The sequence below is a fragment of the Rhinatrema bivittatum genome, chromosome 6 (assembly GCF_901001135.1).
Source record: "Rhinatrema bivittatum chromosome 6, aRhiBiv1.1, whole genome shotgun sequence".
In the NCBI taxonomy this organism is placed as follows: domain Eukaryota; kingdom Metazoa; phylum Chordata; class Amphibia; order Gymnophiona; family Rhinatrematidae; genus Rhinatrema; species Rhinatrema bivittatum.
Window position 1 is genome coordinate 265,138,101 of NC_042620.1, and position 21,993 is coordinate 265,160,093.

Here is a 21,993-nt window from a genome sequence, read left to right on the forward strand (position 1 = left end):
ATAGAAACTCGGCCTAAATTCCGTTTACTGGCGCCAGGACTTTGTATCCTTAAAGAAGAATCTTTTCACCTGACTCCTGTCGTTGAGATAGGCATCTGCAAGACAAAAGCTTGCATCCTGGCTTCATGCGAACCAAGCTTCCCTGTATTGTGGTGCAAATATTGTCATTGATGCCCACCTGGCCTTTAATTATAGGCTTTGCAGAGCCACAAGTTTCCCAACTCTTCTACATTCTTTGACTCTTGAGATGGTCAGAAAATTCACTATATTTCAGCAGTGTCAGTGTGAATCAGCCCTCTGAGGATTCTGGGAATGGCTGAATGAGCCACAGTTTTGAACCAGAGTTATGAATTATATCACTTTGAACACAATTTTGAAGGATTTGAATAAACGGGAAAACACAATGATTTCCTGGCTAGGCCGAATAGTGGGTATTAAAATGAATATTCTACCTAAATTAAGCTACTTGTTCCAAACATTTCCAATTGACATACCAAACCATATGCTTAAATTGTGACAGAAAAGATTGATTATATATAGAGACGAAGACCACCAAGGGTGAAAAAGAGTGTTATGTACAAGTCAAAACTAAAAGGCGGTCTTAGTGTTCCCAATCTTACATGATACTGCATAGCATCTCAATTGAAAGCGGTTGTAGAGTAGCATAGAACTCAGGATAAGAAGCAATGGTTGCAATTGAGCAACAGTGAATGGGAGAAATGCCATTGAGTGTGGTGATGTGGCAACCAAAACATATATGGTGGTCTAGTATGGAGATGGATCCAAGTATATCAAATACTCTAAGTGTATGGGGTAGATGGAGGGTTGCTTTTAGTGGTAGAAGGAATACTTCTTTACTACAAGTATTTTTCATAACGCATTTACTCCGTGTCTACGCAAGGGATCCTTTAAAGAGTGGAAAGACAGAGGAATAATGTTATTGACGCAGGAGAGAGACAATTTAACTCGCACAGAATATTTGGCTCGGATGAAAATTAGTCATTTCTTGAGTTCTTCGAAAGCAGGTGGAGATATGGGACTGGGGAAAATCTTCTTGGAGCATATTTGCCATCAGCAGGAAAGATTAAAGGAGTGATTTCGAAGTATATTGTACTCTGAATCAAAATAATGTAATGCCGTTACATATTAAGGCGTGAGACAATGATTTTGGTAAAGCTCTTGCTGAAGAAGAGTAGGCGTTTTCATTTTTGAATGTGAGTAAACCATCAGTGCCCACACTACTGATGGAAAATAGCCATAAAGTTTTATGTAGGTGATATCTTACCCCAGAGAAGCTTCATAGAACTTATCAGTCCATAAAGGATGACTGTTGGAGGGGATGTTTGATGAGGGGTACATTTTTTTTTTCATATTTGGTGGGAATGCTCAAATATAGTTGTAATTTGGCAAAATGTTGCCCAAGTCTGCACCAAAATTGTGGGAGATGCAGTAGTTCTTCATCCTAAGTGTGTGTTGCTGGGAATTCCTGACAAGGAGCATGATGAACATACTCAGAAGGTGTTAAATCAAAATTGTCTGTCTGTGAGATGTTCGGTAGCATCTTGCTGGAGGCATTTGGAAGCCCCTTCTGTATCATGTAGTGTTCAGAGATTATGCCAAGTATATAAGATGAATAAGTTAACAAACCCCAGAATAAGTTAACAAACCCCAGAAGAGTTACAAGTTTGAACTGATTTGGCATAAATTTGAAATATGGATGGCAGGACCAGATGCTACCAAATATTAGTCAGAAGTGATATGTATATTGTTTAAATGTTATATATTTGTAGATATGTATGCACCACCTTCGCTGTAATGGATACCTGGCATCTATTCGGGCGACACTAGAGGTTAGATTTTCAGATTAATAGAAATATTGGTTGGGGGGGTTAAATGTTATCTCTATCAGTGGTTGTAAGGTGTTAACTATTCTGCCTGGTTTAATTTGAAAAGATGTATCACGTTGGCATTTTGCCAATAAGAATATTTTGGTTACAATGCATGTGGATTTTTGATGCAATAAAATTATTGGAAAAAAAAAGTATTGAAGCAGTTTTTGTGTGGAACAGAATAAGGTACCTAGGTTTGTCTTCATATCATATAGTAAACCACAATAATATTAAATCATAAAACTTCTTAGTGGATTACATCCTAGACATCTTCATAAAAAAAAAAAAAAAAAGAAACTTATAACTTCCCTCTCTTCATCCAGGCCATGAGCAGTTTTGACTGAAAGTTGATCGGCGGCAACAACCCCTGCTTTTGCATAATTAAGGCTGGGGAAGATCCTAACCTCGTCTCTGAGGGACAGTTCCTACAGAGTTGGAAACCAAAATGTATTCTGCTCAAAAAAGTGCTATAATTATTATATTTCCCCTTCATTCACATTTTTACTAAGGATTTTGATACTAGGGGTATTAGAGGAATTACTTGCAGAAGAACTGCATCTTTAGTATTGTGTGCAATTCTGTTTTCCCCATCTCAAAAAGAAATCGTGAAACCAGAAGGGTAACCAAAATGATAAAAGGAATGGAATGTCTCCCCACGAAGTGAGGCTGAACAGGTCAGGGGTCTTCAGCCTGGAGAAGACAGCTGAGAGGAGATACAATAGAGGTCTACAAAATCCTGAGTGAGGTGAACAGGAATCTGTTACTTATTCTCTTACGCAGTTAGCATAGCTGGATTCAAAAAGGGTGTGACCAAGTCCCTGGGAAAAAAAGACAATATCTATTATTAGCCAAGTAGCTCAGGAAAGTTCCTGCTTATCCCTGGATATGAGCAAGGAGGACTGGATTTATTCTTTGGGATGCTGCCTGGTACTTGTGACCTGGATTGGCCACTGTCAAAAACAGGATGCTGGGCTCGTTTGACTTGATGAATGTTTGGTCTGACCCAGTATGTTATTTCTTATGTTCTTATGACATTTTTTGCGTGAACTTCAGAAAATATGAAGCCACTGACCTGCCTCTCTGCAAAAATGAGTGCTGTGAAATTTAAAAAGAAAATAGAAGTTCTCCTCAGAGATATTCTGTTGAGAGAGGTCTGAAAAACAAATGTCCAGAAGACCTTCTTTTTCTAATCCTGCTGGGAAAAAGAGTGGTGGATAATTTCAAGTGGTGATTTCACAATAAATACAAATTAATTTTTTAAAACCTGATTGCAGAGCTAAAGGCAAAGAAAATATGTTTTTAACCAATCAACTAAAACTGTACTAAAGCAATCTACAGGAACATTATCCAACTGGATCAATGAAAAATCCAAAACTGAAAGCAGTCGTGGGGTTTCAATGTTGCAGGACGTCCTGCACATATTCAAATACTTTCAGTATTTACTAGTAAGCTGTAGAAAATGTTCTGCTCTGCTAGGTAAACTACAGATTTTTAGTGAATGTTTCTGCAAATCAGCCAATCCTATTTTCAACTTCACCTTATACAAGGCCCTCTTATATACCCTAATTTATTTAAATTCCAGAAATCATCTTTGCGGTGTATGTAGTACTACCTTTAGAATGTTAACAAGCTACGCTGGCAGCACAATAGCTTTGTTAATGTGGAAAACAGATACTACTTTCGGAAGGAATTTAGGGTGACTGCAGATCTAACAAAATAACTTGTCCGCTAAACATCCTACTGAATATGGCCCTCCTAATTGGTTTTTGGTCGCAGATCGTAAGTGCCTGGAGGACTTGTACAATCAGAGAGTGGATTCTAGTCAAGCAGACGAATCATTGTGGATAAGGTTATAAACAAGGATAGAAACCTTGTATTAAGAATGCCAAGCGACTGGTAACAAGTAAAGCATTGAATGGATCCTGGTGGCCGAATTCTGCACAAATTGAAGCACAATGAGACCAAGATATAAGGAATTGCAGTAACCAAGGGAGTTTAGTACAAAGGATTGCAGTACTTGACCTAACATCCCGAGGCTCAAGTAATAGTTTAAGATGTTTTAACAAATGAAGATTGTAAAATGAGGATTTGACTACTGATGAGATGTGACTTTTCATAGAGAGATTAGAGTCGAGGATCACACCAAGATTTTTGGCTGATCTTCCAATGGGTAGTTGGTAGTCAGAGAAGACAAAAGTGGTAGAAATTGGATTGGATAGTGACTGAATACCAGAAAGTAAGATGATTTCTGTTTTGGTAGTCTCCAGTTGGAATCTATGGTGCATCAATCATCGTTTCACAGAATTTAGAAATGGGAATACCAAATCAAAAGTATTGGACTGTGATTTAGAAGAAGGGACAAAGAATTGTATATCATGTGCATATATATTGTAATTGATGCACAAACAAGCAAGAATTTTACAAAGTGGAGCTTAAATATAGGCTAAATATGATAGCAGAGAGGTGGAACACTAGGGGACATCAGTGATGATATTGAACCAGTTGGAGCTTGCAGAGCTAATTTTAATTTGTTGTGTACAGTCGGTTAAATAAGATGTGAACGATGTTAATACAGTAATAGAAATGTCAATGGATTTTAATCCATTGACAGTATCGAATGCAGGAGATGTCGAGTAATACTAAAATATAGTCTGTATTTTGATTTGAACCCCAGAGGACTGGAGGAGAAAGGTCATCTGGAAGGCGAGCATCACCTTGGTGATGCAGGAAGCAATCCTGTAGCTAGGACTTGCCCTCAAGGTGATGTAGTATCCTCTTCACTTAGGATATGTCTCCAGGGGCATGTGCCAAGGAGGGAAGGGTTAGGACAGCCATTGTAGTTTATGATTCGATTATTAGGAATGTAGATAGCTAGGTGGCTGGTGGATATGAGGATCACTTGGTAACTTGCTTGCCTGGTGCAATGGTGGCAGATGTCACAGGATTTTAGATAGTACTAGGGAGGAACTGGCTGTCTTGGTAAGTGTGGATACCAATGACACAGGAAAGTGTAGGGGGGGGGGGGGGAGGTTCTAGAAGCCAAATTTAGGCTTTTAGATAGAAAGTTGAAGTCCAGAACTTCCAGGGTAATATAATCTTAAATATTGAGTGCATTTCTGGTCACCACAGCTCAAAAAAGATATTGCAGAATTAATCTAAGACCCTTTGACATTTGTGACTTGAAAACATTGGTTCTTAGCCATCTTATTTATTGTAATGCTTTATATCATAGCTTCATTTCAAATTTGATTACCAGATTTTCATCTGCTGCCAAGCTGCCACCAAGGCTGGAAGAAGAACAAAGGCAAAAAGCAAAATAGTTGATAACTGAGGCACCAACTGTGTTTTTTTTTTGTTTGTTTGTTTTTATCATAACATTTTTCCATCCCTGTGTATATTTTGAGTTTTGAATATCGGAATATTTTTCAGCTGAGGGGGAGAGGGAGTGAGAAAGGTGGTGCAGAAAGCTCATACTGGCGGCTGGTGTGGTCTTGATCCTGTAGCAGAAGAAAGACCCTAATTCCTTGACAGATGGGAGAACTAGTGGAGCAGGATTTGAGACTAAATTCCCCTTTATTTGTGTTGTGCTCACAGGGATGGAAAGTACATTCCACTGCCCCAGCGTGTTAGAGATGGATCTCGAGGTGGCATGAGGACCAGCTCATCACGCGGAGGACGCCCTGCCATTGGGTCCTTACCTCCACGTGGTAGCCTACACCACTCGGAGAGTAACTGCAGCCCTGCTTCAGAGCAAAGGGGGATCAATGGAGGTGAGCCAGTGAAAAGTGCAGGGATCTTTTTGGAAGAGAGGACAACCACAAGAGTGTTTGTTATATTTCTTCCTGCAAAAGTGAGAGGGATGTGCCTGAAATGTTCAGTTTCTCGTTTTGAGGAGGACGTAGAGTTGTAGTTCATCTTGGAAGACATGGCATTGAAGTATTTGGTTGTAACTTGGATTTCTTTCTTGAAGGACCCTCCCGGATGTCCCCCAAGGCTCAGCGTCCCATCCGTGGCTCTAAAACAATGACTTCTCCATCAGGTCGCTCTGTGGAAGTCTCTACACTGCCCCCCACAAGTAAGATTCAGATTTGGTCTAGGTAGTATCTAAGAAGGTTGTTGAAAAGGAATTGTAGGCTGTTTTCCTTGCCCCTAGGACTTCCAGATTGAGGATGGGTTACCACTTAATTTGAAACTCAAGGGCATAATGTGAGCTCAGGAGAGGTGGTGGGAATGTTTAGAGCCTCCATTAGTATACTGGGTTATGAGAACTGCTTAAAGGCGTAGTGGATTGGTGATAGGAAGGGGATTGTTTGGTGACCCCAGAAGTAGATGAGTTGATGTGTTTATGGGAAGCCCTTGAGTAATGTTTGTATATGGAAATGTTTTCTTGCAGCAGTTGGTCGAATGTACCCACCACGCTCTCCAAAGTCTGGTTCCACTGCTCCTTCAGGCTCTTCCCAAGATTCCCCTGTAGGATCAGCTGTGCCTTCTGCTCCTACATCTCCTTCTGAATCTAGAATTGCTACAGAGTCCAGTGCTTCTATGAATCCACCATCTCCCAAAACAACAGCTTCTGCTGTGTTTGTTCCTACTGAAGGTACCAATGGTAGCATGGGGCTTTTTATTCTGTCTTTACTGTGGGTGGGAGGGCAGCATAGAAATATTTGTTCATTCCCTGTACATACCAGGATCATTCCAGACGATGGGTTATGTTCCCTATCCAGCAGATGGAGTCAGAACAGATTTCTGAGGGGAGGTGCTACATTACCTCACCACCTATGTCATCATCCCCAGTATCTTTCTGACTCCAGCAGATGCGGGTGGGGGAACCTGAGTTCCCCACAGCTTTGTCTTAGTTATTATTTCTTTTTTTTTCTCTCATTCCTTGTAAGGGATCAAGTAAAAAGTTTATATTTATTGTTTTACTAATTTCTTTAATTGGAAAATATAAAAAAAAAAAAAAAATTACGGTTGGAGTGACAGTTTGTTTCCTCACCGGGGCTTACTTATAAGCCTTTTTCTCTTTCTTTCTTACTTTTCTCTCGTTTTTATGTTTGGCTGGGGTAAGTGTTCTCATGTTTATTTAATTTTAGGTTACCTCAGCGTATATTTTATCCGAAATTTCGATTGAGGGTGCACGCTGGTGGTCCAGTCTCTCCCCACAATTCCCCCTCCTCCCTCCACAACGCTCTCTAGTTGACCCGCGGTCCCGCGAAGTTCATTCCCCGGGGCCGCCGGCTGCCGGGAAGGAGATTCCTCGGCAGTCCTTTGGGTCGACAGGGGGGAGTTTTCTTCACTTCTGGCAGTTTTTTTCTTTTCAGCGCGAGGCAAATCTTGCCGCGCTTGTTCGCCCCTCCCTCCTCTCCCCTCAGCGTTTTTTCAATGCCGCGTCCGGCGGCTTGTGCAGCCTGCGGCCGGCAGGGAGTTAAAATTACCAGGGAGGGGCGTTGTGCGGACTGCCTCCCCGATGGGGAGTCATTTCCTTCAGAGGGGGACACCGAGAGAACTTCTGACCGCGACTCAAGAAAACGACAGGCCCCGTTCCCGATCAGTGCAGAAACGGCGGCCATTTTAATGTCAGACTCCGAAGCGGGGTTATCAGAGGAGGATTCCCCGATTATTCCACCACCTCCTTCTAGGACTCAGCGGAACTTAGCAGACTCTGGACACCGGGAGGGTGAGGCCCCGGGGGCCCCTTCCGGAGGTTTCTCGGCTTTTTCTCCAGAGTTTGTTGTTTTAATGCACAAAGCTTTTCTTCATTTTAGAGATGCTTCTTCTGACATTCCTGGTCCCTCTCCTCCGAAGTTGGCTCGGTTAGGGGAGTCCCTCTCTCAAGGTACTTCTTCTCCCTCTGCGGGACCACCTCAACCTTCCAAGGATCCTCCAGCCCCGGTTGGGTGTCCAGGGGGTGATCCTTTAGTAGATCCGTCAGTCGATGACCTTACTCTCCTTTCTCATCTTGAGGGAGATGATCCAAGGATCTTACGCATTTTTCAATCGGAAGAATTAGAGGACCTGATTCCTCATATTCTGACGGAAATGGATATCGACCCTCCACCAGAGCCTGTTGGACCACAACCAAATGTTAGGAAGGGTGACCCTCTCCTTGCTGGTCTAAGACCTTTGGCCAAGGCTTTTCCAACCCATCCTTCTTTTCTCCAACTTATTTCCCGTGAGTGGGATACTCCTGAGGCCACCCTCAGAGTTAGTAGAGCTATGGAGAAGCTCTATCCACTCCCACAGGATTTTCTGGACATCCTCAAAGTTCCTGCCGTGGACTCGGCAGTATCAGCAGTGACCAAACATACTACTATACCGGTCACGGGTGGTACGGCTCTGAAAGACACTCAGGATAGAAAATTGGAAGTCTTTCTGAAAAGGATTTTTGAAGTTTCCGCACTAGGTATGCGAGCGTCCATTTGCAGTGCTCTTGCTCAGAGAGCAGGTCTGCGCTGGGTACAGCAGTTGCTTACCTCACAGGAGTTACCAGAGGCTGAGGCCCTACAGGCGGATCGGCTGGAGGCCGTAATGGCATATGGGGCGGATGCTTTTTATGACCTACTCAGAGTCCTCGCTCGTTCCATGGTGGCAGCAGTCTCAGCTCGACGCCTACTCTGGCTGCGTAACTGGTCTGCGGACGCATCCTCTAAAACGCGCCTGGGATCCCTTCCCTTCAAGGGTAAGTTTCTTTTTGGGGAAGATTTAGATCAGATTATTAAATCTTTGAATGAGAACTCAGTGCATAAGCTTCCGGAAGATCGTCCACGATCCTCAAGGTTTGCCTACTCTTCTACCAGATCTCGATACAGGAATCAGCGGAGGACACGAAACACTCGTCAACAAACTCCTCGGAACCCATCCTCTCGTTCAGGCTCCTGGAACCGGCCCTTTCGAGGTCGCCGTCCCGGCAAGGAGGGTCAGGGACGGGGTTCCTCTAATTCCTCCGCCTTCAAGACAAACCAATGATGCCAGTCGGACCCACGACCCGGTTCCCCGGCTGGGGGGCCGGATCTCTCTCTTTTACAGCGAGTGGGTCCAAATTACATCGGACCAGTGGGTCCTAGATATTATAAAGAACGGCTACGCATTGGATTTTTTCCATTCTCCCAGAGACAGGTTCCTTTTCTCTCCTTGCGGATCCAGTTACAAGAAAGATGCTGTCGCTTCCACTCTCGACCGACTTTCCGCACTGGGAGCGATATCACCTGTTCCTCTCTACGATTGGGGTCGAGGTCATTATTCCATCTATTTTGTTGTCCCAAAGAAGGAGGGTACCTTTCGTCCCATCCTAGATCTCAAGATGGTGAACAGGTCTCTTCGAGTTCCCCGTTTTCGCATGGAGACTCTTCGTTCAGTTCTAGCGGCGGTACATCGAGGAGAATTTCTAGCTTCCTTGGATCTCACCGAGGCATACTTGCATATTCCTATTCTCAAAGATCATCACCGCTACCTAAGATTCAAGATCTTAGGTCAACATTTTCAGTTCCAAGCCTTACCTTTCGGTCTCGCGACGGCTCCACGGGTCTTCACGAAGATCATGGTAGTAGTAGCAGCTGCCTCGCGCCGGCAGGGTGTTTTGGTACACCCCTACCTAGACGATTGGCTCATAAGAGCGAAGTCATTGGACCAGGGTTGCCGGATGGTCAGAATAGTGCTCCGCATGTTCCGGTCTCTCGGGTGGATTGTCAGCTATGCCAAGAGTCACCTAATTCCTTCCCAGTCTCTGGAATTTCTGGGGGCACATTTCGACACGAAGCAGGGTATGGTATTTCTCAAGAAAGAAAGGGCTCAGTCCCTCCGCGATCAGGTTCTTCGATTCTTGGATCTTCAAGAACCCACAGCATGGGATTACCTTCAGCTCCTGGGCACGATGGCCTCCACTATCGATCTTGTCCCTTGGGCCTTTGCCCATCTTCGTCCTCTTCAGAGGTCTCTCCTCTCCAGATGGAAGCCGGCTTCACGAGATTACCAGATGGTCCTCCCAATTCCGATGGCTACTGTCAACAGTCTTCACTGGTGGCTAGAATACCGAAACTTGGCTCAGGGAGTTTCTCTGGACATACCGGAGTGGATAGTGGTCACCACGGATGCCAGTCTATCAGGATGGGGAGCGGTCTGTCAGGAGAGCTCTCTACAAGGCCGATGGACGGTGGAACAAGCCTGCTGGCCCATCAACCGATTGGAGACCAGAGCGGTACGTCTGGCGTTAAAGGGGTTCCTTTCTCGGTTACGTCACAGAGCGGTCAGGGTTCTTTCCGACAATGCGACCACAGTGTCCTACATCAACAGACAGGGGGGCACACGAAGTCTTCAAGTATCCTTAGAAGCGGACAAATTAATGCGCTGGGCGGAAAGGCATCTGTCGCGTCTCGCAGCCTCCCACATTGCGGGAGTAGACAATATACAGGCGGACTTCCTAAGTCATCGACGCGTGGATCCCGGAGAATGGGAACTCTCGGGGGAGGCGATGGATTTGATAATCTCCCGATGGGGTCCTCCCCACCTGGATCTCATGGCCACAGCAAGCAATGCAAAGACTCCGCGTTTCTTCAGCCGAAGAAGAGAACACGGCGCGGAAGGAATCGATGCTCTAGTTCTGCCTTGGCCGCGGAACATCCTTCTCTATGTTTTTCCACCGTGGCCTCTAGTAGGAAAAGTGGTTCGAAGAATCGAGAATCACCACGGTCCAGTGGTCCTCGTGGCGCCAGAGTGGCCTCGTCGACCGTGGTTTGCGGATCTTCTTCTCCTGACCACGGAAGGCCCTCTACGTCTCAGTCACATTCCACGATTACTCCGGCAGGGGCCCATATTTTTGGAGCAGGCCGATCGCTTCTGTCTAGCGGCCTGGCTTTTGAGAGGCGCAAATTGAGACATAGAGGCTACCAGGAAGAGGTTATTTCAACTCTATTGTTTGCTCGTAAGAGATCTACTTCAGTTACTTATGTAAGAGTTTGGAAGGTATTCGAAAATTGGTGTGGGTTTCATGACATTACGCCTACCAATGCATCAGTATCGCATATTCTCTCTTTCCTTCAGGAAGGACTAGACCTCGGTCTCTCTTACAACTCTCTTCGCGTACAGGTCGCGGCTCTGGGCGCCCTCTTATATAGTGGTGAGGGGTCGCGTCTCTCCTCTCATCCGGATGTGGGTCGTTTCCTTAGAGGGGTGCGTCACTTGAAACCTCCGTTACGTCCTCCTTGTCCTTCCTGGAATCTGAACTTAGTTCTAAGAGCACTTAGCGGTTCACCTTTTGAACCCTTAAGATTTTCATCTCTTAAGGATCTGACTTTTAAAACTATTTTTTTGGTGGCAATCTGTTCAGCGCGACGCATTTCAGAATTACAGGCGCTATCCTGTCGAGAACCGTATCTCCGTTTTTCTGATGACGGAGTTTCTCTCCGCACGGTTCCATCTTTTCTTCCTAAAGTGGTATCGGCCTTCCACCTTAATCAGTCAGTTGAATTGCCTTCCTTCAAATCAAACGAAAACAGGGATTTGCGTTTTTTGGATGTAAAGCGATGCCTGTTGCGTTACTTAGAAGTTACCAATGAGTTCCGTCTTTCCGACCATCTCTTCGTTCTCTGGTCGGGTCCAAGGAAGGGTCACATGGCATCCAAAACATCTATCGCTCGCTGGTTGAAGGGGTCGATTGCTTCGGCTTATATTGGTTCAGGTAAGCAACCTCCTTTGGGGGTTAAGGCTCATTCTGTTCGCGCTCAGGCGGCGTCCTGGGCAGAGTCTAGCTCTGTTTCAGTCCAGGAAATTTGCAGAGCGGCGACGTGGAAGTCTCTCCATACTTTCGCAAGACATTATCGTCTGGATGTTTCCACATCACCGGACTGCTCTTTTGGGGATCGAGTCATTCGAGCAGGGCTATCCATGGCCCGCCCATAGGAGGGAAGCTTGGGTACATCCCATCGTCTGGAATGATCCTGGTATGTACAGGGAAAAGAAAATTATTCCTTACCTGCTAATTTTCGTTCCTGTAATACCATGGATCATTCCAGACACCCTCCCGTTACTATGGAAAGTCTTAATTAGGGTGGGCTATCTCTGCTCTACTGTGCTCGTCTCATTTTTCTGCTCGTTTTAGCACTCAGAGTTGTTTTTGTTCAATATTTATGTGTTAGCAAGTTTTTCTGTTGAGGTTATCATTCTGGTTATTTAACATTTAAAATTTAAAATTTTATTGTGTGATTCAATACAGTTACTTGATCCCTCTCTTCCTCTTGGGCTTGGCTTTGCTAGGCTAGATACTGGGGATGATGACATAGGTGGTGAGGTAATGTAGCACCTCCCCTCAGAAATCTGTTCTGACTCCATCTGCTGGATAGGGAACATAACCCATCGTCTGGAATGATCCATGGTATTACAGGAACGAAAATTAGCAGGTAAGGAATAATTTTCTTGTGTAAACAGGAGCTGCAGTACAGGGCTCTTAGTATTGTTTGTGGGAAGGGGCATGAGAGAGATACTTATTCAGTCTGAATTTAGTGAGGGTAGGAGGAGCAATGTACGGAGGTTCATTTTGTAGAGGGATGGAGGGGAGAGCTAGATCTGAATTGCTTGTGTGTTGAAGATTGAATCCACAAGTCTGAGGCTTTAGTGGATTTTGAGAATGAACAATTCCCATTTAGCCTCATCTGTAATGGCAGGTATTGAAATTTCTTTCAGAAATCTGATTAAAATTCTTGAAGTAAAGATTGATAGTGGTTTAAATATGGTTGATCAGGTCTCAGCAATGGTACATTCTACATTTTATTATCTACATTATATCAGAAGATTGAAACCATTTCTGAAGAAAACTGATCTCCAGTTGTTAAGTCCAATAATTTACTCAATAGATTGGATAACTGTAATGGTGATTTAGTTGGCCTTATGGCAAACTCTGAGAAGATTACACATAATCCAAAACACAGCTGTGAGAATTGACTCTGGTTTGAAAAAACATGACTGTAACAGCTGTTTGCAAGAACTGCACTAAGAGTCTTTGCCTGGTTTTCAAAGCCTTACATAGAGATATTCCTCAATACCTATCAGATCTTATTTTTTTATTGCCCCCTCCTGGTCCTTTAAGATCCTCTCAGCAGGATCTTTTAGAGTTGTCAGGTCCTACCAAGATGACCCTGGAGTGTACAAGCAAGTAGCCTTTAACTTTCAAAACCCATTTTTATGGAACATTTAGGGATTCAGAAGGAACTGAATTATCTTAGGATCTGGAAAGTGATTAAGGCATGGTTTTTTAAACAGGCTTTTTCTTAAAATCTATTGAGAAGTTAAATTTATTTAATTCTTTATCTCTGTAATTTCAATATTTTTAAACTGATTTTATATGTATGTTTTTTTTATTTTGTCTTTTATTTATATGTTTTACTTCGTTTTATTTGATTATTGTTATATTGTTTTGCCTTTTAATGTAAACCGCTTTGATTTGTTGAAAAGCAATATAACTAATTTAATAAATTAAACTATTAGCAGTCATCTTTCCCCCTCCTCCCCCCAGTGGATTTTGCCAGCTACTCTTTGCCTTTCAGCTTAATTTGAACTGTGAAGCTATAGTACCATAAGCCTTGATTTGATACTATCCAGGGTTTTGCCCATTTTTTTTGACCTGCTTCATTCCCCTCTCACTCTACCCCCTTCATAGCCCAATGATTGTAGCAACAATTTCTTTGACTAGGGGCTACCTACTGCAGCTCCAACTAGAATCTGGTAAGAATGTATCCTGGGCTTGGTCCTTAGTTGTTGCCATTGGTTTGCTTGAGACTTCCTCTCTCAGGCTGTAAATGCTGCCTTCATAATATTCCCAAGCCTGGCCACCCGATGTTCAGTAGTTGAACACAGATCTTCCATATGGTGTAATATGTACTGCCCACAGAATCATTAAGCTGTCATTGCTTATGCTTGTTTGAGCCATATGTATGTTAATGTGTATACATGTATAGATGTTTATACAATATGCAATTCTTTTCCAGCAAAAGATGGCCTCACTTATGGAACAAAGGATGGAAGTCGAGCATTAGACGTGACAGCATTGTCTGATCTTACAAAGCCTCCTTGCAAAGGTGCGCCTCTGGAACCTTAGAATGTGATTGGGATTCTTTTTTGCTGGGGAAATGACCCTAACCTATGGGTGATGGGGATCTCTCTTCCTAGGCTCTCTTCCCTTGTTGCATTAGTATTTTTTGGTTTTTTTTTCTTAATTGCAGGGCTACAGATTGACCAGAAGAGGAACCAGCTGGAGGAGCTGCGACAGTTTGGAGCAGACTTCAGGGTAAGAAAGGAGATGAAAAGGAATAAATTGTATTTTCCAAGGATAAGTAGAATGATTAGTCATACATACGGGTGATGTCATTCGATGCAGAGCATCTCCTAAAAAAGCTGTTCATGGTATATAAGTGAATTCCCATACAGCTACTGCTACTCAGAGCCAATTCAGCCTTTTTGTCTGTAGTGACAATCAAACACTTCTATGGCAGAAACTCTTCTGTTGCAAGAAATGTTTGTTAATGCCTGAGCCTCCTCAGTCAATTTTTCACTTCAATCTTGTTAATATCTTGGGCAGGTTTTTCAGCACTTCCTAAGGTTGGGAGGCATGGAGTTTTGATGAGACTACTTGGCCCCATTTTTCCAACTGTACAACCTTGCTTTCTTCAAGTCCACTGGCTTCAAATGTTGCCCTAGCTGCAGCCTAAGATACAGTTCAAAGTGTATCCCTACAAGGCTTACATTCTAATTTTATAGATGAGGCAATGGAGGGTAAAGTGGCTTGCCCGAGGTCACAAGGAGCAACAGTGGGATTTGAACCCTGGGTCATAGCCCGCTCCTCTAACCACTAGGCTACTCCTCCACTCTATATACAGATCATCACAAGATTTGCAGGTGGCATTAAGGCTTGAGCATGATGTTGTTGGTTGTAGCATCTGCCCAAGGATGTCACCCAGGGCTATTCAGCTTCACAAACTGAGACTGTTGAAGTTATTGGTCAAGCAGAAGACTAATGCTCTCTTCCCTGTACGTACCCGGATCAATCCAGACTCCTGGGTTTTGCCTCCCCTCAAGCAGATGGAGACAGAGAACGTTTTGACAGACTCTGCCATATATACCAAGGTGCCACCCACAGTCTGCCAGTATTACGCAAAGTCAAAGCAGAATGGATCAAACCAAACTAACTATATACATGAACCGTAAACCCAAGCAAGAAACTGGATCACTAAGGCTGACTGTGACCCAAACCCGATAATCCAAATTTTCAGAACCACCTTAGACAATTATCAACCGAGCGGACTCTCCCTTGACTTAATGCTGATAAAGGGTGGGACTCTGGACTGATCCGTGGTACTACAAGAACGAAAATTATCAGGTAAGAACCAATTTTCCTTTCCCTGTACATACCTGGATCAGTCCAGACTCCTGGGATATACCAGAGCTAAATTACTTAGGGTAGGACCTGGAGAGGCCTGCTCAAAGCACACCTTCCCCAAATCCTCCTGGGACCGGAGCCCGGACATCCAGCCAATAAGGTTTCACAAACGTATGCAGAGACTTCCACGTAGCCGCTCTACAAATCTCTTGAGGGGAAATGTGCTGACATTCTGCCCAGGAAGCCGCATGAGCTCTAGTAGAGTGCGCCCGAACATTTACCAGCGAGGAGTTCTCCCGCAGTAAATAAGCCGTGTTGATAGCTTCCTTCAGCCAGCGAGCTATCGTAGTCTTGGAAGCCATATTGCCTTTCTTTGGACCTAACCAAGAGCAGTCTTCAGTCTTCTTATTCATTGGAGTACCTGGGTGTTCAGTTCGACATAAGGCAGGGCAAAGTTTTCCTGCCAGAAGCTCGGATTCAGAAGTTGATGTCGCAGGTGCGTCTTTTGGTGAGTACTAGACGCCCCGCTGTGTGGTCCTATCTTCAGGTTCTCTGGCAGCAACCCTGGAAGTGGTGCTGTAGGTAAGAGCGCATATGCGTGCTCTTCAGCGCTCCCTAATGTCTTGTTGGAACCCACAGTCACAGGACTATTTGGTTCGCTCCACTTGCAGATGGAAATATGCTCTCACCTGCAGTGGTGGTTGCAGGAGGTTCATCTGAGAAAGGGAGTTTCCCTGACTTCACTGGACTGGTTGATACGAATGGTGCGAGTCTCCAGGGTTGGGGAATGCACTGTCATCAAGGGTGCTGGAACACAGAAGAGTCTCTATAAGCTAGGGCAGTCCAGTTAGCATGCTTGCAGTTCAGCAACAGACTTGCAGGGTCAAGCAGTCCGAATAATGTCAGACAACGCAACGACAGTGGCTTACATCAATCGGCAGGGAGGAATCAAGAGCCAGCAAGTGTTGCTGGAAATATACCAACTTGTGGAAGGCATCTCCAGGTGATCCTGGCCTCTCACATTGCAGGAAAAGACAGCATAAGAGCAGACTTTCTCAGCCGGGAAAGTCTGGAGCCGGAAGAATGGGTGTTGTCGGACGAGGCGTTTCAGCTGATAGTGGATTGCTGGTGCCTTCCGTTCCTAGACCCGTTGGTGACTTCTTACAGTGTGAAAGTTCCTCGCTTCTTCAGTTGCAGGAGAGATTCGAAGTCCTTGGGTGTATTGATGCTCTTGTGGAAGTCTGGCTGAAAGACAAGCTGCTGTATGCCTTTCCCCCGTGGCCCCTGTTGGGCAGAATAATTCACAGGATCGAAGGCCACAGGGGCATGGTCTCCTGGGGGCACCGGATTGGCCCAGAAAACCATGGTTTGTGGATCTGCGAAGACTTGTGGTAGAGACTCCCCTTCGTCTTCTGTTGCAGCAGGGACCTGTCCTTCACGAAGATCTGACTCTATTTTGTCTTATGGTATGGCCCTTGAAAGGGCTTACTTGTTGAAGCGTGATTATTCTTCTGCGGTGATTGCTACCTTGCTAAGTGCTTGGAAGTTCTCCACTTCTTAATCTATGTGCGGGTTTGGTGAGGTTTTGAGGCTTGTTGTGAGGATCGAGGTGGTGTTCCTTGATCAGTGAAGATACTACTCATTTTGGAATTTTTGCAGGATGGGTTAAATAAGGGGTTGGCCCTTAATTCCTTTAAGGTACAGGTTGCAGCTGTTGCTTGTTTCAGAAGCCAGATCAATGGTGAATCTTCATTATCTCATCCTGATGTGGCTTGTTTTTTGAAGAGAGTGAATCATTTTTTAAATTTTATTTATTATGTAGTCAGTTTTATATACCGATGGTTTGGTTTTTTGAACCTTCACAACGGTTTACAGTTATACACAGACTAATAACATAAACTACATAATTTAAATAAAATTCAATTATAAAATGCAAATATTACAATTAAATGCTTAAATAAAAGCTAATATCTAAATCATTCATAAGCTGAAATCAATTAAAGGACTTGAAAATAAATAAAGTAAAAAAATAAAAATAATCATTTTCATCCTCCCTTGCAGTTACCAGTTCCCTTGTTAACTCGTAACCTGTGTTGGATTTTTTGGTGGGTCCTATGTTTTGACTGCTGCGTAGCCTTTCCTTGCGGCTATTGACCTTGAAAACAGTGTATCTGGTGGTGATATGTTCTGTGCGCCAAATTTCTGAGCTGCAGGCCTTGTCTTGCCGGGAGCCGTTTCTTAGGGTGACTCCAGGAGCGCTACAGATGCGTACTGTTCCCTCTTTCTTGCCTAAAGTGGCTTCATTTTCACTTTAATTAGTCCATTTCCTTGCCGTCATTGGATAAGATAAAAGATGTGGAAGAGTATCGCCTGTTGCGTCCTTTGGATGTTAAGAGACGTGTTGTGCTGTATCTGGAGGTTTCTAAACCTTTCCGAAAGACGGATCGCCTGTTGTCCTTCATGGTTGTAGAAAGCAGGGCGAACCAGCTTCGCGGGCTACAATAGCTCGCTGGATTAAGAGTGTGGTCACGGCCGCATACGTGGAAGCTGAAAAGTCATTGCCTACTCAGGTTAGGGCTCATTCCACTAGGGCTCAGGCAGTATCATGGGCGGAAGTTAAATTGTCTCTCATCAACATTTGCCGAGCTGCGACGAGGTCCTCCTTACACACTTTATCCAGATATTATTGTCTGGATTTGTAGGCCCAGGAGGACGCAGCCTTTGCACCTGCGGCGTTGACTGGACCGCGGGCAGCCTCCCACCCTAGTCGGGAGTAGCTGGGTGCATCCCACTGGTCCTGAATCCATCTGTCTACATGCTAGGAAAGGAGAAATTACTACTTACCTGATAATTTTGTTTTCCTTAGTGTACGCAGATGGACTCATCTGCCCTCCCTTGGCTGCCGCATGGTTGGTTGAATGGTCCTCCTGTGGAGCTATGTGTTCCAGGGGTTTACTGGTAAGTGTTCATCCAGTCCCTAGATTGGGGTACATACATTCATTACCTGAGTTCAGTGTTTCCTGTTGATTGAGTACAGTAATAGTTGGCTGTTTTAATCAAGTTTTTTGCTAGTCCGTGCACAGTTGCTTTTAAAGAGAATACCAATGGGCTGATGTCGCTGCAGGAGTATATATACTATGACATCAGCTTGCACCATCTCCATCTGCTGGCAGAGGGGCGTAAACCACTGGTCCTGAGTCCATCTGTCTACACTAAGGAAAATGAAATTATCAGACAAGTAGTAATTTCTCCTTATAAGAGGTAAATTAATCTACAATACGCATGATAAACACTACTATTTTACTAGATAATTCGGAAATAAATACAGATAAGTGCAAAAAGTATTTGCACCTTTTTTAGATGTGCTTGCAAATTCTGGGTACATTTACGCATATTTTATTACCTGCATACATCGTATACGAGCAGGTGATAAAATACCAGAGCAGTATTGTGCACGCACATAGATACGCATATATGGGTGTACATGCACGTTCTAAAGTTATCCTCCCTGATTGTAAGCTTTCTGGGAGCATGGAAATATGTACTGTACCTGAATAATCTGCTTTGATGTTTCACAAAAAGGCAGAATATATAAAAAAGTAAAATAGGGGCCACTGAATATGTCTGGCTGTCTTAAAAATTAAATAGACAAACAAGCAAGCCTCTGGAACAACCCCCAACTTACTAAACAAAGTCATACAAAACAGGTTAGGGGAATTGCAAATGTGTAGATTGATCAAAATTTGTCCAGTGTACTACCACAGACGAAGGTGGGCAAAAACACCACCGTTCAACGTGTTCTACTCCATTTTTAATAATGCTGTAGTGGATTCAAAACAATTTTTTATATATTTTTCTTTTGCACATAAAAGTAGTAAAACCTTTAATTATCATTTACTGTCCAACTTAAAACGTGTTGATTTATAAAAAATCAGTATTGCTTTTTCTCTTTTTTTATATGGTAGGAAGACGGGATAGTGGTATTTTTTTGTTTTTTAGTTTTTGTTAATTTTTAACAGCTTGGAATTGGTGGTGCTGTAAATAATGTACTCACTTGTCGTTGAAACACCTCCACTTGCTTCTTCCTCGCCCAACACTGCCAGTGTTTCGACAGGACTCCGTCTGCTTCAGGGGCTTTTTGAGAGTTTTTATCTATAATGAGTCCAGGTATACGCTGCCATGTTGTAACTAACAAAAACTTCTTCGAGGAGAAATAATAGGCTATGTGGCTCATACGAAAAAGATTTTGAATCAGGATATTTTGAAATATCCTGATTCAACCGACCTGATTTGATATTTTTATCGAGAATGTCGGTATATAAAAACCCTAAATAAATAAATTGGGGAAAGAGTTGCAGAACCTAAAAAAAATTGGGTTGCTCATATTCTATACAAGAGGGTTCAACAATCTTTAAATTACCTCTTAGACTTTAAGGCCAGCCATACACCTTTTTTTTTTTTTTAAACATATATTACATTTGTACGGTACAAAACTTGCAAACTCTTGGCTAATCTTGTTCAGGGTCAAAGGTCATCAAATTTTATTTCTTTCTACGATAAGGATGGGAAACTGGACACAGAGTAAAAATATTTGCAGAGGGTTCCGATTTTTATGCTGACCTTTACGTTGGCATTGGCACCAATACGGGTCGATGTGAGGAATTTTTAAAGGATATTCAGTTGCTGACGTTATCTGAACAGACTACTAAAAAGTTAAATTAACCTATTTTTGAGTCTGAAATTCACAGGGCTGTAGCTGAACTATTCAGTTTTAAGGCCCCAGGTCCGGATGGCTTAGATGAAAGCTTTTTCAAAAACTTAGTGGATCCTAGGTGTATTATTTAATCATATGCCCACTTGTCTTCGTTTACCTTCCATGGTGGGAGAGGCAATTATTATGGTGATTCCTAGGAAAGGATACTTTCTGCATGGTCAGTTATCGCTCTATTTATGTTTTGCATATTGATATCAAGTTGTATGCTAAAATATTACGCACAAATTTTAAAAGCCCTGCATGTGTAAAAATTGAGGGTTACGCGCACAAGTGCCGGGCCTGAAGAAAGGGGCAGGGTGGGGCGCTGTCCCAGGGAATCTCGCCTGGTGGCTGGCTGGTACGCAGAGTTTACTTCTGCTCCAGAGGAGCAGTAAGTATTTAAAAAAAAAAAAAAAAAAATTGGAGATATACAGGTTTAATTTAGGGGTCGAGAAAGAGAGGGGAAGAAGAAGGAAGAATAGGGTTAGGAAAGTTCCTTCCCAGTCCGCTCCCCTTAATTGGAGCGGACTGGGAGGGAACTGGGAAAAAGGCCAGTCGCGTCGCCATGCGTAATTGAAAAATCCCACACCCCCCACCCCACCCCCCCGCACAGGGCACCTGCCCACACATGCGCGAGCCAATATCGTATTTTATAACGTGTGCAGCGACGTGCACACGTTATAAAATCAGGCATGTCCAGGAACCGCGTGCACACATTTTATGTTTAAATCGATTTTATTGATTTTCCAAGTAAACAACAATAATGCACTGGGTTGCTCTGACCAGTACCCCAACCAATCCCTAAACTTCCCTCAGTAACAACCCCCACCCCTCCCCCAGAAGGCTATTCATGAAGTCCATAGGTGGGTTCCAGTGAAACAGTCCCAGTAAAGTCATTCAAAATCATACTCTGCTTCTTGTGAGGGAGCGACTGCATACAAAGTTCCCGAATCGGAAGAAAGGTTTTTGTCTTCTTGGTAGTGTCCACTTGTTCAACATACTTCTCAAAGAGACACATATTGGGGTAGATTTACAAAAACTGCACGTTCGCGTACTTTTGTTGGCGCACCAGTCGCAAACAAAAGTACGCTGGATTTTAGTAGATACGCGCGTAGCCGCTAAAATCCAGGATCGGCGTGCGCAAGGCTGCCGATTTTGTGCAGCCCGGTGCGCGCCGAGCCGCGCAGCCTGCCTCCGTTCCCTCCAAGGCCGCTCCGAAATTGGCAAGGCTTTTAAAATCCGCCCCATTATGTATTAAATTTCGCCACTGAGCAAGTGTGGGAGGATCTGTCATCACCCAATTTTGTAAAATAGCTTTTTTTTCTCCAACATAAGCGCTTTATGAATCCACGGTTTCACATAAGGTCTACCCACTACTACCCCAGTCAAGAAATCAAATAACACTTTTGGGCAAAGGGGTAGTTTGATTTTCGTTATACTTTAGATGTAATGTACTACAGTTTTCCAAAAGACTGTGATATAAGGACAGGACCAAAAACAATGACCCAGATTGCCTTCAGTTTGGTTGCATTTGAGGCACAAAGTTGTGTCTGTCAAATGAAATTTGTATGCCAATTTCTGAGAGGAATAATATCGCACCAGAAATTTATATTGTGTCTCCCGTAAGTCCCTTCTGCTGGTGGTAGAACGGAACCTACGGAAACATTGCAGGTGATGATCCCCAGTGAGCTGAGTCCCCAGTTCAGTGTCCCATCTCTGTATTATTGGCTCATAAGTGATCTGAGATTTACACCCCAAAATCTGCCTATATAGGGAGGAAATAGTGAGTCGAGATGGGTCTTCATAATCGAATAAGTCTGATAAAAATTCTCGGCGTACATGAGACCAGTCTTGGACCCCTAGGGAGCATATAAAGTGACGAACCTGCAGATAGTAAAAGTAGTGTTTGTTCTCCAAAGAGAACTCTGTAAGTCAGCAAAAGATTTTATTTGTCCCGTCTCATCCAAAAAATGAGCAATCAGTTGGAC

At 43.6% G+C, this 21,993-nt stretch overlaps 1 protein-coding gene across 1 annotated transcript in view; it reads left to right on the forward strand.

Annotated features, from left to right (window-relative positions):
• Window positions 1-21,993, forward strand: part of ATXN2L (ataxin 2 like) — a 235,148-nt gene that overhangs the window by 165,782 nt on the left and 47,373 nt on the right. Inside the window, exons 9-13 of the mRNA XM_029607113.1 lie at window positions 5,484-5,659; window positions 5,860-5,964; window positions 6,283-6,486; window positions 13,865-13,954; window positions 14,099-14,163. Of these exons, the coding sequence (XP_029462973.1) occupies window positions 5,484-5,659; window positions 5,860-5,964; window positions 6,283-6,486; window positions 13,865-13,954; window positions 14,099-14,163 (640 nt within the window). The remainder of the gene's footprint in view (window positions 1-5,483; window positions 5,660-5,859; window positions 5,965-6,282; window positions 6,487-13,864; window positions 13,955-14,098; window positions 14,164-21,993) is intronic.